Source organism: Taudactylus pleione, unplaced genomic scaffold (assembly GCF_031769625.1).
Source record: "Taudactylus pleione unplaced genomic scaffold, aTauple2 ptg000609l, whole genome shotgun sequence".
Taxonomy (NCBI): Eukaryota; Metazoa; Chordata; class Amphibia; order Anura; family Myobatrachidae; genus Taudactylus; species Taudactylus pleione.
In genome coordinates this window covers 7932774-7947848 of record NW_028285011.1, presented here as the reverse complement: position 1 = coordinate 7947848, position 15075 = coordinate 7932774, and the positions used below count along the sequence as shown (strand labels likewise).

Genomic DNA, 15075 nt, shown 5'->3' with positions numbered 1-15075 from the left:
TTTGTGTCATATACTGGGAGCAGATCTAGTTTGTAATGGTGGGTGGGATTACAAGTGCCGGCTAAATTGGACTACACTGTACTAAGGTCCCCATCTTTGTCATCATCCAGTAGCATCATAGATGGCAGGAATGATTGACATTTTTTCAGAATTATCCCCAGGAGTAATTGTCATTGTCCAATGACATCCATCACTGTGTATGTGGCACTCAGTGACTGACATGAAATTAGTCACAGCCAAATCCTTTGTTTAGACTGTCCACCAAATGGTCAAATCTGTCCATTTTGGTCATTTTAATATGGCCATTTAGTCTAACGGACTTATTTAGATGTGTGTTGACCCTTTAAGTACCAATAATGGCAGAACATCTGTACTTCCAAGAGAAGTATATCAGTGATTGGTGAACAAGTGAATATGCTTTATAGACTCCATAATTTATTCATGTAGTAGACGACTTATCTATGTTAAATCTAAGGAACATGGATAACTTTCAAGCCTATGTACTACCAATTGTCAAGTTAGTTTTTGAATTGTCAAGTTAGTTTTTGACACATGCGTCTGCTCTGGTCTTATGCAAATGTGTTTGGAAAATAGTCAATGTATGTTTGCTAAAAATAAATGTAGAAAATTAATAAAACATGAAATGCTTGCTTAGGCCAGCCACAGTAAGATACAACTGGTTCCTTATCTTCACTGTAACTGCTCCCCTGTCCCTTATGTTGTGTCTAATGTGTAGCTGTCAACAAATCATTTATTTCAGAAATGTAATTCACTCATTGTTAATTCACTGTTAGATGAATGAAAAACAAATATGTATTTTACCGATATAATTTATATTTATACAGTATTTTTATTTGTTGTCTATTTGCTTAATACATTTAGTTATTATACACAGAAACACACCTGTTGCAGGTCCGTGCTCAAACCAGAGGATCATAGTACAATTTGACCAATCGTGTAAGTGGACAGATTGGGGAGATGATTTCTGGATGTTTATTGCTCCAGCCAAGCAGCTGGGTCTCTTCCCATGTCACAGGGATCTGTTAAGCTGGAAATACAGCTGCACGACCAGCATCAGATCCGATGCACCATCCTACTCCCCGGAGCTCCCTGGCAGTTTTTCTTAGCACAGGATCTGTAGTATGATCGATTTTGTGCCTCACGCGCTCATTAGGGGAACAGTCATTGAAATTATTGGAATTGCCGCACGATGGATCGCATAAACAAAATAAACATCACGATCTGCACACGATAGGATGGAAAATGTGGGCTGCACATCTGATCATAAGATCTGATTTAAGGAGCTGCGGGAGCGCGCATTGGATCGTATCTTACTAAAATAATACACGATTTTCACAAGATCCATCTTATGACTCATCGAAAATCGGGCAATCGGCCTAAAATCGTTCATGTGCATGGCCAGCATTAGTCTGCTGGGAAATTGGCTGCATACAGAGGGCCTGATTCAGACCCGGTTGCCAGCGCTGTGCGCTCACAACCGGGTCGATGGTGGGCCAGTGCGCATGCTCGCCGTGCGCGAGCCCCGGAGCAAGCGGCTGTCGATGTTGATCAACCGCTCAACCCCTTTTGTAGGCATGGCCAGGGGGTGGCTTCACAAACGGAGGCGTTCCCAAGCGAACGCCTGTCACTTGTGGGCGGCCTCACTGACATCACTCGTGTTAAAGCCGAAATCTCTCTGGGGCTTGCAGCCACGAGACCCTACCACAAGGGTCTCGTCGCAAGCCCGATGGTTGCGATGGTCTTGACTATCGCGACCATCATCATAGCCGCTCGCATAAGCTGTGGGTGGTAACCCACAGCTATGTGAGCGGCCAAGAGGCCGCAACTTAAAAACCAAGCACCCGCCCTGATTCAGAGCGAGCGAGCGCCTCTGAATCAGGCCCAGAGGCCACCGAACCACATTAAGCAGTGTATCCAGTCTGTGTTAATTGGGCATGGTTTTGTTTCAGGGGTACATACTGCAATATAGAGCCAGTTGCACAATATAGCTACTGATATCACAGCATGTGAGGCCAGCATAAATATATATTTTTAAATATTGTGCATAAACTAATGTTTCCTAATGTTAATTTTCTGCTATAATTGCATTTATTTTTATCATCACTATGAAAATGATAATATCGCACATCTTCAACTTTGCAGCCTGTTTCCGCATCTGCTGCACATGTGTTGGGCGAAGTGTGCAGAGAAAAGCAGGAGGCTGCAATACCTCTGGTCCGGCTTTTCTTACATTATGGGAAGATCGTGCCTCTAATCAGCGCAATTGCAAATGCTGAAGTGAACAGGACACAGTGAGTAGCAGCTTTGCATTTATGGTATCGGTGACTTTTTGTTTATGATAAAATAGCCATGTGAAAGTATGTATGTAGTAAGGTACACTTTTATCACTGCTATATACACCTCCTTATGTCTACATGTATTCAGGGAATGTCACAATGTGTGCAGCTGAAGCTTCAAATGTCCATAATACATATCGAAGCCATCCTCATCAGTACGAGTCCTCTGTGTATGGTTCTAGCTGCAGACCTTATATTGTGCAGGTCCATCATTTGCAATGAGAAACGGTTTCATTGGAAAATATATAAATTAATACTATAAATTAATCTAGAAAACAAAATCTACACCAACCAGCCATTTCCTCAAATACTATTTTACTTTCTCTAACACGTGGTGGCACAAATGACTTTTCCACACCCTTATCTCAGTAGTGTAATCCTCCAGTAACCCAAATCTAATTTAATGATTTGCTGTAGTATTTAGTGCTTGTTCAAGCAGTTAGTGGTGCTATAAATAAATAGGTATCCGCATGTCTCAGCCTGAACATAGCCAAACAAGTAATGATGCTTCCATTGTTCAGGGATTAGTGGGGAACATATTTTGGAAGTAGCTAATCTGTCATGATTGTGCCTTCCAAGTTATGTTTCTGAAGAAACGTATGGCCCCCTGAACTTCTTCCTGTTGCTCTTTCCTTTATAAAACACATTTGTGTGCACTGACAGTGAAACGCTGCTTACGTTTCTGATCAGTTTAGTGGCAACAAGATTTTGAATCAGAATAGCTCTGTAGAATTCCTACATACAGCATCCAGGCTGAGCCCAGGGATATAATGTCACTGAGTCTAGTTCAGCAGTTTACCTGTCACCAAGTATTTGTGAGCAGGAGGAGAACTGAAACTGCAGAGCATTAAATGATCAATTTCTGTATGGCACAACAGATAGCTGCAAGGACTGAGTCAAGTGCGTGGGATGATTTTATGAGACTAGTCTGTATTCTTTTCATCAGAGACCCAAACACCATTTTCAGAGGGAATTCACTGACGTCCAAATGCATTGATGAGACCATGAAGCTGGCTGGAATGCATTATCTTCAAGTTACACTAAAGCCAATTATAGACGAGGTAAATAATACCATCCGTTTTCATATACTGAATATGTGGGTCTGTAGTCATTATTTTGACGTTAAGAATGTCGGCATGGTTATTAGGATGGTCGGGGTTAGAGTGGGTTTAAGGCTCTAACACTGGGAAAAATGCATTGTTGACATACCGACTGTTGATGGGCATGTCACATGTTGACATTCTGAATGTTAAAATCACATGCCACACCCATATACGTGACTATATTCCAAAATGTGCAGACATTGGACTAGATATGTTGTCCTTTTCATGTTGAATCTGATATAAACATATGTATACAAAAGAAAGTTGTATGACCAAATATTCATCAATGCCCCCGGTCCTAAGTTCACTACTTTAGGAAAATAGGTTCAGTCACACTCCCCTTGTCAAGTTCAATGGTGCCAGCTTTCTTTTGTGTCACCCAACAGACCAATGGTGTAAATTAATTCTGTAAGGTTGAAACCAAGAGAGACAAGAGACCTAAAAAAGGTTGCAGATGCCTCCTATTCTTCCTTCTTCCTGAGACTGTATTACACTAGTGGCTTCCTCCTCATATTTACCTCCCAGTTTAGATTTTATTTGGTTTAGTAGGTTTATGAAGCAGTGAGGTGAAATAACAAGAATAGAAAATAATGCTCAATACTTTAAGTGAGTACAAACTAAATAAATGATGAGGTGTAGAAAAGATTATTGTATTAGAAAAATCAATAAATAAACTCTGATCTTTCCACCAAAACCTTAATAAAAAGTAAAGTATGGTGTATTTTCCTCCTACATCATTTATAAACCGCATTGTATGCGTCAAAAAGAAGAGAATCTGGTCAGCAACTTTGTTACAATGAACCAAGCTGTACATGAGCACTTCTATTTTATACTGAAAGATCTACGAAGCGTCAGAGCTTTGCACTGCCGAGTGGTGCAATATAAAGAAGCACCACCGTTTCAACCCGTTTTATAAAGTTGGTATATATTAGTAAAAAAATTATACCGAAAACAGTTTGGGTAAGTTAAGCAAAGTTTTAACACTTGAGGGCTCATGTAGAGTTGGCCAGAAAGTTTAAAGAAATACAAACTTCTATTGTCTTCCCCTTTAAATGATCAACTGGGAATCTTGTTTCTGCAGTCCCTCAGATATCAATGTAATAATGCATCGAAGATGGCAGCTTACTGTTAATAGTAATTGTATTAGTTGGAGGGATACGGACTCATTCAGCCATTCAGAATAGGGCACCTGTTGTCTTCATCATCATTAGTTTGTGTTTTGCACCAGGAGTTAAGCACCCGTATGTGGCCCATCTCCTGACAGGAGCATACGCGTTGGCAAAGCTTGCATTCCCCCTCCAATCTCCGTTCTGCCTTTCTAAGCTTATGGAGCCTAAATCACAAAATGTATCCTGGTGGTCATAGGGACAGATAAATAAGAAATTTTGATGCACAGTAGAACACGTAATGTGTAGGGGAAAAAAAGGGTGTATGTGAGCCCTTTAATATTTTAAATATATCTGATCAAAGTACATGCTTTGTCTTACATCAGTGGTTCTCAAACTTGGGGTCTCATTCAGACCCGCTCGCAAGCGAGTCGATGGTGGGGCACTGCGCATGCACCGCGTGCGCATGGCGTGTGCGCAAGCCCCGGAGCGAGAGTGAAATTCTCTCACTCCAGGGCTCGCTACAAAAGGGGTTGCTGTCGATGTTGATCAACAGCTCGCCGCGTTTTGTAGGCGTGGCCAGACAAACTGAGGCGTTCCTGAAGGAACGCCTGCCGTTTGTAGGCGGCCCTACTGACATCACCAGTGATGTCAGTAGGGTGCTTCCTGCTCTGCTCATCGCGATCATAAACCTGGCCGCTCGCTAAAGCTGTGGGTGGTCACCCACAGCTTAGCGAACGGCCATGAGGCCAGCACTTTACAAAGAAGCGGGCGCTCGCATTTTTGCCATCGTTGGCTAAACCATCATTGGTTTTCTACCAATGGATTAAACCCATTGAGCATCGATGATACAGCCTTCGATGGCCATCACTACTGTGGAAGTGCTGCATTCTGCTTCTTATGGAGTTCCAGGAGAAACACTGAGGGGTCTCTTCAGAAATAATTTTTTTACATTTCAAAATGTGGAAACTATAATTTCCGCATTTTTTTTTTATGTATATCCCTATTCAGCAATAGGATAATGGAGAAGATAATGCAATTATCTTCTCCATTAATTCCCGTCTCACAGAGTATCGCTCTGTAGGGATCATGCCATTGATCTCTGTAGTGCTTTAACGGTTTTTGCTGTTTAAGCAAAAAGCCTTAAATTATTCGAAAAATCTTTACTTTATATAATGCCATCTCAGAATGGCGTTCTATGAAGAAAATACATAAAATTTCCCGAAAACTGCAGGGACAGAGAGAAATTTTCCCATAAGTCCCTGCAGCATCTTGTAATTCCGCCCAGTCTCTCTTCCTGCTTTGCAGTGACTGCCGACAGGTAAGTCACTCTAGAGCAAGGGTGGCCAACTCACGGCTCTTTTAAGTTTCATATGCAGTTCGTGGTTCGGCAGGCCCCCACTAGTACTGAGAACGCTGGTCTCTGAAGCGATCAGAGACTAAAGAAGCCTCTGATCACTTCAGAGGCCAGCATTCCCAGTAATGCGATGTGAGGAGCTCACGCATCTGCTGGATTCAGTTAGATCCAGCAGGAAGCGGCAGCAGCGACGGCGGGGCTCGGGAGCCCTGACGGCGTGGAGCAGTGCCATCATGAAGACAGCTAAGTTTCTTCATAGGGGTGTGGGCGGGGAGGGGAGCTAGTACTGGGGGCACTACCTTAGGGGGCACGATTACAGGGAGCATTGCAGAAGGGGCACAACTACTGGGGGAATTGCTTAATGGGCACAACTACAGGGGGCATTGCATAATGGGCACAGCTACAGGGGTGCATTGCAGAAGGGGCACAACTACTGGGGGCATTTCTTTTTGGGCACAACTACAGGGGGGCAGCATAATGGGCACTGGCTTTCTCAATGTATTTTATGTGGTTCTGGATTTCAATATGTATTTTAAATGTATTTTATGTGGATCTGGCTTGTTTCTGTGTATTTTATCTGAATGTGGCTATTTCAATGTTGTCTATATTGCTCTGGCTTTTTCTTTCACTTCAACAGTGAAAACAGTCTATTGGGAAGTTTATGTAAATTGTGTATAATCAATATGCTGGGCTCACCGCCAGCGTGACTAAAAACAGGGGTATGGCACAAGGTCATGCACCTGCGGATGTCATACCAAAGGCGAGCGCACAAAAGTGGGGTGTGGCCTTGTGACAGGTCACGCCCCATTTTTTGCACGCGCGTCATCGGCTCCTTAACTTGACTACAGATATTTTTTGTCTCTTTGCCCCTGACTGGTTAGCCACCCCTGCTCTAGAGCATGTCAAACCTGCCTACATTGATTGACATGTGTACACAGGCTTTATATCGGCTTGTGTACATATATATGTATGTGATTTATATTTAACATATATACATTTTTAATATAAAAGCACATAAATATAAATGTATACAGACTAATATAAAGCCTGTGTACACATGTCAATCAATTTGGACAGGCTGTGTTTGGACTTACTTATCGCCAGTCACCTCAAAGCAGGGACGTAGACTATGACTGAGCATGCGCAGAGGCAGAAACAGAAGGGATTGTTTTGAGAAACCGATGATGATGCCTTCTGTAACATCGCAGGGATAGGGTGTTCCCGAAACCACTGTGTACCTGCAGAAAATATTGTGACGATGTTGCCCAGTAATATTCTGAGCAACATCGTCACTGTTGCTGAATAGACCCCTGCCACATTATTATTGCTTGATAGTGATAAAGGGATTTATTTTATTCAATTTTTTGTATAAAGTTAAAAAAATATATATATATTTAATTATTTTAATCAGAGGAAAGTGATCACTCCAGCGATCTAGAGAACAAGAACAGACAGCCTTTACGGATAATTCATGGAAAATGCTTTTAAATACAGTATTGTAAAGTCCCTTATCAAATCCATTACATCTGTGTTGCATGGAAAACAAGGAATTTCATGTGGACGTTCTTCATTTATTATGCAGCTTCAGGCAGTTCTTTAAGTATTTGCAAGCTGAACTGACCCAACTGTGCATGTAACTAATTATAGCTGTTTATCAGGATGCGGTGTAGAGACAAGCATTAACACTTTCAGGAGCATATGTTTTGCCATTGTGTGATTTAGTGTTGGTTAACGCTAATCAGACTTAAAAGTGTGTCATCAAGTAACGTGTGGCACAGTTATAGCGGAGACATCCCAGATGTATTGTACAGTACATGTATGTGGCAGAGCTATGCTGCAGTATATTTCTGTTCCAGCATTTCATATGGTCATAACTTTATCATATCACACACAGATCGCACTGAAATTGCAGGGATTGTATCCATTTACCGTTAGCTCGAGCTGGATCTAGTTAAATTTGTTGGTAGTGACTCATAGAGGAACAGGCCCAGATGTGGAATAGAAAACTGTAAGGGGCACAGCTAGTCAGTCATGTATAACTGGAAATCTGCAATCCACTTGAGTATAACATGTTTATAGCTTAAACTATTTTAGAAAATATTTAAATATGTTGTCTACAATTAAATATTTTGGAATTTTGCAATTTAATTAGAAAGGAATAAATTTATTTATTATTTTATACAGCACATGTAAACAATGTGGTTGTTAAAAACAGTAATTAGTGTTTTGGCAAATCATTGGTATGTCATAATCTAAATTATTTGTATGACCTTTTGAATTTCTTCTAAAAGGAACAGTAAGGCCCTTAAAAATTGCAGATGTTGGCACTTCCAAACTTGTATGTGTGACGATACAACTGGTGGTTACACCCTTCATTATATCTCCTTTTAGAAGAACACTGGTCAACCAGCTAGAGTAATGATTTAGTGCGCTAACTTATCAACACACAAAAGACAACATTTCCTCTCAGAATGACTCAGCCCCAGTTATCTGCGAGTCCCATCAGTCCTCAGGGAGTTCAGGTTTATGTAGAGGACCGCTAGTGCAGAGCGCCCTCTGTAGGACAATGCCATCTTTGCATTACTATAAGATGTGTGTGCACATTCTGATTATTGTTTTTATTATTATCCCTACTCCTGTTATGTCTTTCAAGTGTGTCCTGTATATGTGATTAGAGGGTCAAGGGTAGGATGAGCTTTAATTAAGCTGAAAAAAAAATTATTTGTTAACTTTTTCTTGACGTGTTTACATTTCTTAGATCTGCGAATTACATAAACCCTGTGAGATTGATCCTGTGAAGTTAAAAGATGGAGAAAACTTAGAAACCAACAAGGTAAGGAATCTAGAACCTCATTATTTACTGTATATACTTTTGGGCAAACACTGTAGGTCCAATGGTTGTAAGCATTATGCATTTATTGCTGCTGGAATTGCCGAATCCACTCTGATTGGATGATGTGATATAAGTTGATGATATTGTAGTGTAACAGCAGGAGACCACATAGAATGCTGTAACCTGAGGAAGTTTATTGATGAAAACTAGTGCACTGAAACAATTTTATATTAAGCATACAATAAATTATAATCTTTAATTTTTCTATACAGCACTACATAAATTACAGTATATGATTGCTGTAGATAACCACATTTTTATGCGGTGCACTGGGTTTTGGACAGGTTCCCTATACTATTATTTGGTGGTGTTCTTTGTCTATATAGGGACCATATCTTTTACTGTTGCTCTCAAGCATATCAGCAGTTATGATACCAATTTTCATAGTCCCCTACACCAGTGGTTCTCAAACCCCACACATGCCATGTTTTCCAGGTCACCCAGCAGGTGCACAGGTGTATTCATTGCTCACTGACACATATTATAAGATCCACAGGTGGAGCTTATTATTTCACTTGTGATTCTGTGAGAACAACAGCAAGTATTCAAGGCGCTGTCAATTAATACACTTTTAAATGGTATATACCAATGTTTTAATTCACATAAAATCACATAATACAATAAACAATTTTCACATATTCTGAATAGTATTCCTGCCAAACATTTAAAAAATGCAGAGAGAGAGAGAGCTCCTTATTTCAAGGTGATGCTTCTAACACAGCTTATGTTACTATGTAACAATTTTAGCAGGTAATGGAAATTTGGATTGTTAAGGTGCCCACACATATAGTGATCTGCACACGATCAGCCGATGTGTACGATTTGTGAACGATTTCCCTTGAAATTCTCCCCGGCATCTCAGCACACGATCTGCACACAATTTGGTGACCAATTTTCAAACGATCTCTCCTGCATCCAAACTTTTTACAGTGCATCGTGTCCTAGATTGTCAGATCTGCCGTACTGCACGGAAGATCTGAAGATGCGATGTGCGACCAGCGGGACGCGCATCGGCATCGTGATCATGTGTAGAAATTCAAGATTTGCCCTTATTTTACATGATTCATCTGCGCGATTCGTCGAAATCTGCCAAATTGGATGAAAAATCGCTATGTTTGTGGGCACCTTTAGTATCCAGTCTTTGAAGTTTTGTAGCAATTCACTTTCTAATGGAGACTTGTTTTCATAACATGAGTTGTTTCATAACAAAAATTGTAACTAAGTCTGTTTTATGAAGTGTACTGGATATTCAGATATTTAACACGAATATAGGCTGTTTTTCAGCAATCTCTGGGCCTGATTCAGGGCCGCTCGTAAGCGGCCGCTCGTTCGCTCCGAGCAATGTTCGCACAACTGCGCATGCATATGGGTTGTAATACGCATGCGCGAACAAGTCATTGCGGTCGGAAATTGTGTGCTCGCAAAATAGCGAATGCCTGCTAATTTGAGTGACAGAATGAGGCGTTTGTGGGTGGTAACAGGGGAAGGTGCTTGAAAATGGGGAGTGGTGATCCGAACGCAGGCGTGCCAAACGGTCAAAACGGGCGTTTTAAGGGTGTGCATAATTAACAAAGCAGCGTCATCGACCATGTCACTTGGTTGTCTTTTAGCCTGAACTGCTCGCATGATTGCGGTAGGAAAATGCTACCACGAGCACTGCGAGCAGTTCATACGCCTTTCAATGTACTCGATTAATCTAATAGCGTAGGATGCGAGCGGTCAGGGGGCGTTTTTTTAAAAATAGCGAGCGCATGTTTCATTCGCTCGTTCAGACATAGAGGCGTCAACAGACCGCAAAGAGCGAGCGCTCTATTTAAATATCCAGCCCCTTTTTCTGAACGAGCGAGCGCAAATAGCGTCCGGCTCTGAATCAGGCCCTCTGTTCATCCATATGGAGTACTTATGTGCAACCACAGATAATCCTGTGCAGGAAAAATGGCATTAAGCCAAAACAATTTATTTGGAAAAAAAAACAATGACGTTAATTTCCTTTTTCCTGTATATAAATTAGCACAGGTTCACTATTGTGAAGACACAGACTTACAGTCCCTGATCACCAGCATGGTACCTTTATTATGTGGTATATCCAAAAGAAGCCACTTATAGATTCTTTCACAGGAGAGGGAGAGCTATGATTAGGTAAGCGGTATTTGCTATGTCCCTCGGCAGCATGTGCAATCAAGCACCTTTCCCCATGAAAGTGAGTCCAGGCCCTTTGTACTGCTCGCCGGACCAAGTGTATTTCTCACCGCTACTCCTTAATGCTCTTCTGGCTTCAGCGCTGTAATCCTCTGGTGACCGGTCTGTTTGCCTTCACTGTGTGACGTCTTCTATGCGTTTCACCGCCTGCGTTCTCAGCGGCTTCCTGTGATGGAACAACTCATGTTATGAAAACAAGTCTCCATTAGAAAGTGAATTGCTACAAAACTTCAGAGACTGGATACTAACAATCCAAATTGCCATTGCATGCTGAAATCGTTACATAGTAACATAAGCTGTGTTAGAAGCATCACCTTGAAATAAGAAGCTCTCTTGCTGCATTTTTTAAATGTTTGGCAGGAATACTGTTCAGTATATGTGAAAATTGTTTATTGTATTATGTGAATTAAAACATTGGTATATACCATTTAAAAGTGTATTCATTGACCTTGAATACTTGCTGTTGTTTATAGTTTTTGATTGAGTGGGAGGTATAATTCCCACAATTGTTTCCAAGGCTGCAGTCATAATACAAAATCAGTAAATAATATCATATATCTGGTAGGTAAAGCGCTAGTTTGCCTTTTTATATTGATTCTGTGAGGAGACCTGGAAAACATGCACTGTTTGGGGGTCCTGAGGACAGAGTTTGAAAACCTGTGCTCTATACCATCATACATATTTTAGTAGACCCTATACATCCTTATTATGGCCCATCCGTGCACTGAGGTGAGAACACCTATGTATGACCTACACAGTAGGCTATATTGGCAGGAGTTGATTTACTTTAGCCAAAGGTTTATTTGCATCCCTGCTTAACCGAGAAGATGGTTATTTTGTGTTGTACAGAAATGGAGTTGCATCATGATCATCCTGTAATTTATCTAAAATTGAAGTCTAGTGACAAAAATTGTTACTAGCATGCCACTGAGTAAGCACCATTATCTGTACATAGGCTGGAGCAGAGGTTCCCAAATGCGGTCCTCAAGGCCCCCTAACAGTCCAGGTTTTAGTATAAGCCATGCTTGACCACAGGTGACTTAATTAGTACCTCAGTTAATTTCATTTAACCACTTGTGCTCAAACATGGATATCTCTAAAACCTGAACTGTTGGGGTGCCTTGAGGACTGCGTTTGGGAACCTCTGGGCTAGAGGGTTTGGCAACGTCTATCAGAGTGTAGCTTTTATGCATTGTTCTTAGTCAGATTTTTAAAATCTTACCATTTTATAGGTTACATGAGAAACAGGTCAACAAGTGCAAAACATATTTCTTTCAAATCAAACCCTGTAGTTGACAACACTGTTGTAATATATTTTATACACAAAAGAATGTAAGCCTTCACTTTCCAGCCTATAGGAGTTAACAGGACATGCTGGGACTTGAGGTTCCACAACATAGAAAGCTTCAGGTTGCTAAAATCTTCTGTATATGCTATCAAAATTTAGTGTTATCCCATTTTGGATTCATGTAGGAAAACTTGAAGAATTATGTTGACCAGATCTTTAACGTCATTACAAAATCAGGTGTTAGCTGCCCAACTGTTATGTGTGACATCTTCTTCTCTCTGAGAGAATCTGCCGCAAAGCGTTTCCAAGGTAAGCATGTAAGGGAGGTCATATACATACAGATCTCACTGTACATTTGTTGTTGTCATGTCCCTTTCTGTACTATTCTCTCTCCCGAGTCCAAATTTCTTTCTGCTATTTCCACACTACTTCCCTTTACATACCACTAACACCACCCCTTCATACAACAAGATCCTCATCTCAAAACTGAAAATACTTCCACCCACTAAGATCTGCCAATGAGCCATGCATCAGCTCCTCTTATATCCACACTCACTCCTGCTTTCAATACTCTTGTGCTACTGCTCACCTATGGAATTTCTTACCATGCCTAAACAGACTCTGTCTAGTCTTCATATAATTTACATCCTCTCTGAAAAGCTACTTCTTGTTAGAGCCTACCACACTCCTTCCTAAGCAACTCACACTGGTGCAGCCTCACAACTGTCCATATCTCCCATCTAAGCCACCGTGATCTTTGTCTCAGCTCTGTTCTTTTCACGCTAGATTGTACGCTGTTACAAGCAGGACCCTACCTACCCTATCTTTATTTTGTCTACCTTGTACGTCCCTGTTTTATGTGTGACCCGTGAGGTATTTCACAACAATGATGATAATGCCATTCTAAAAGATAGGAAGGGGTGAAGAATATGCTATGTCTGCTACTGTTTATTACACTTCATAAGTACAGCTAAGCATGAGAGCATATGAGCCTACAAAACAGTGGCCTCGCATGTTACGAAGAATTTCACGCACTGCTAGGTTTCTGGTTTGAGCTTTGCAACTTTCAACACATTTCCTAAGTGCTCTTATCAGAATGCCAATAAACTCACTGAAACATGTTACAGAATAAAATCCTTCTCACATCTGTGTGCTGACGAGCTTGAATCAGGTCTCTCTGTCCATCCAGACAGTGTTTATACCTTACAGAGGCAAATTCTTTGTGGTGGAAGGCTAAAAACACCAGAGTGTGTACAACTTGGACAACCTTCTTCAAATAATGGAAAATAAACTCCTTATAAATCTTCAGCATCATACGGCTGCTCAAAAGTGCAGACTCACTGGGAAATACTTGTTGTCTTTGTAACAGAACCAAGGAGATCAGCTAGTTCACATGTCCTCAGATATTTAAGAAATCAGTTCCATTAACTATTGAAATTCCAGTGTTGTGAAAGAAAACGATAAGCAATGCCGTAAATTTTGCTTATTCCATTGATTATTATATTTATCCAGAAAGGCACATCACGTTTTGTTGAATATTGTTATGTTTTGTTTATTTAAGTTTAACCACCTTTAGTTCTACATTAAGTGATTGTTTCGGTCAGATCTTTAAAGGGCTGTGTCCCACAAACTCTTGTACATTGTTCTTTTTACATTTTTTGTTGGTCTCCTGATAAAATGTCAGGAGATGGTCTAAATTTAGTAAAGGGAAAACGTGGTGGTGTCTACTTCAAGAATGTCTCCATTGGAGTGGAATTCACTGAAATGGCTCCAGCTGGCCAGATTGGCACTGGATCCCCATGTTTATTTTTGAATACCTTTCATGAAGTATATATTTAAAGTTTAGTTTCCAATTATTTTAATTCCGTTAAACAGTAGCTTCAAAAAGGGAGAAGCTGTTTCTGGACCTTCTGTCAAATAGAAGTCTATTCATGGCTTGTCCTACAAAGGAAGTACCTAGACATCCAGCCAAAGTGATGGATCACTATGCCTGTTCCTCCAAACTAGGACAAAAGGATTGAACTTTCCTGCCTTTGAAAACGTATACAGATGTGTCCTCATACATCTAGCCCACGCAGCACGGAATTTTGGCTAAAAAAAGACACCCAGCGCTAGCAGAGTCTCACGGGACCTGGCGCTCCAAGAGCGGCTTTATGGCGTGACTGCAGCAAAGATGTGTAAGGACACGTCTGTATGTCCATCATTGTGACAAGAACATACTGCTATGATGTTGTGCACCACTGCTATGACAAGCCAGCTTGCATCACCATTTTGCAGTCATAATAGTGTCCTGGACAGAGTCACCCTCTAACTGACTATCTAAATTGTGACATTACTGTTAGTGGTTCACCAACCTGTCCACATATTTGCCCAACAGACCATGTTGTGTGGAAGCTGAAGCTCTCATATGATCACATTAATAAATGTTCCATTGAAGAACATCTACAAACAGTGCTCTGTCCATGAGACTAGGCAACAGGTTCAGGAAGCAGTGATCTATATACAGCAGTTCTAAAACTGAGCCTACACAATGCGGAGAGTACTCCTCTATGTAAATGATATGTGTGTCTGGAGCTCATTCAAGGAATGTCAGTTGCTATAAATGTAGTAGCCAGTAACAATTTCACCTATATTATAAATAGTGTTCTCTAAAATCGTGCTGGTCCATAATTTTGGGATCCATGGGGGCCCTTTAGTCACACATTGTGGTTTTTCTGCCTAGAGAAAAATATTTTTCTCTGATACTTAATGTTAAAGAAACACTGCAAGTTG

At 40.8% G+C, this 15075-nt stretch overlaps 1 protein-coding gene across 2 annotated transcripts in view; it reads left to right on the top strand.

Annotated features, from left to right (window-relative positions):
* RASA3 (RAS p21 protein activator 3) overlaps nucleotides 1–15075 on the top strand; it is a 233719-nt gene that overhangs the window by 199613 nt on the left and 19031 nt on the right. For both annotated transcript variants that reach the window (XM_088454142.1, XM_088454141.1), the window contains exons 11-14: nucleotides 2164–2312; nucleotides 3304–3418; nucleotides 8682–8756; nucleotides 12489–12612. In XM_088454142.1, the coding sequence (XP_088310268.1) occupies nucleotides 2164–2312; nucleotides 3304–3418; nucleotides 8682–8756; nucleotides 12489–12612 (463 nt within the window). The remainder of the gene's footprint in view (nucleotides 1–2163; nucleotides 2313–3303; nucleotides 3419–8681; nucleotides 8757–12488; nucleotides 12613–15075) is intronic.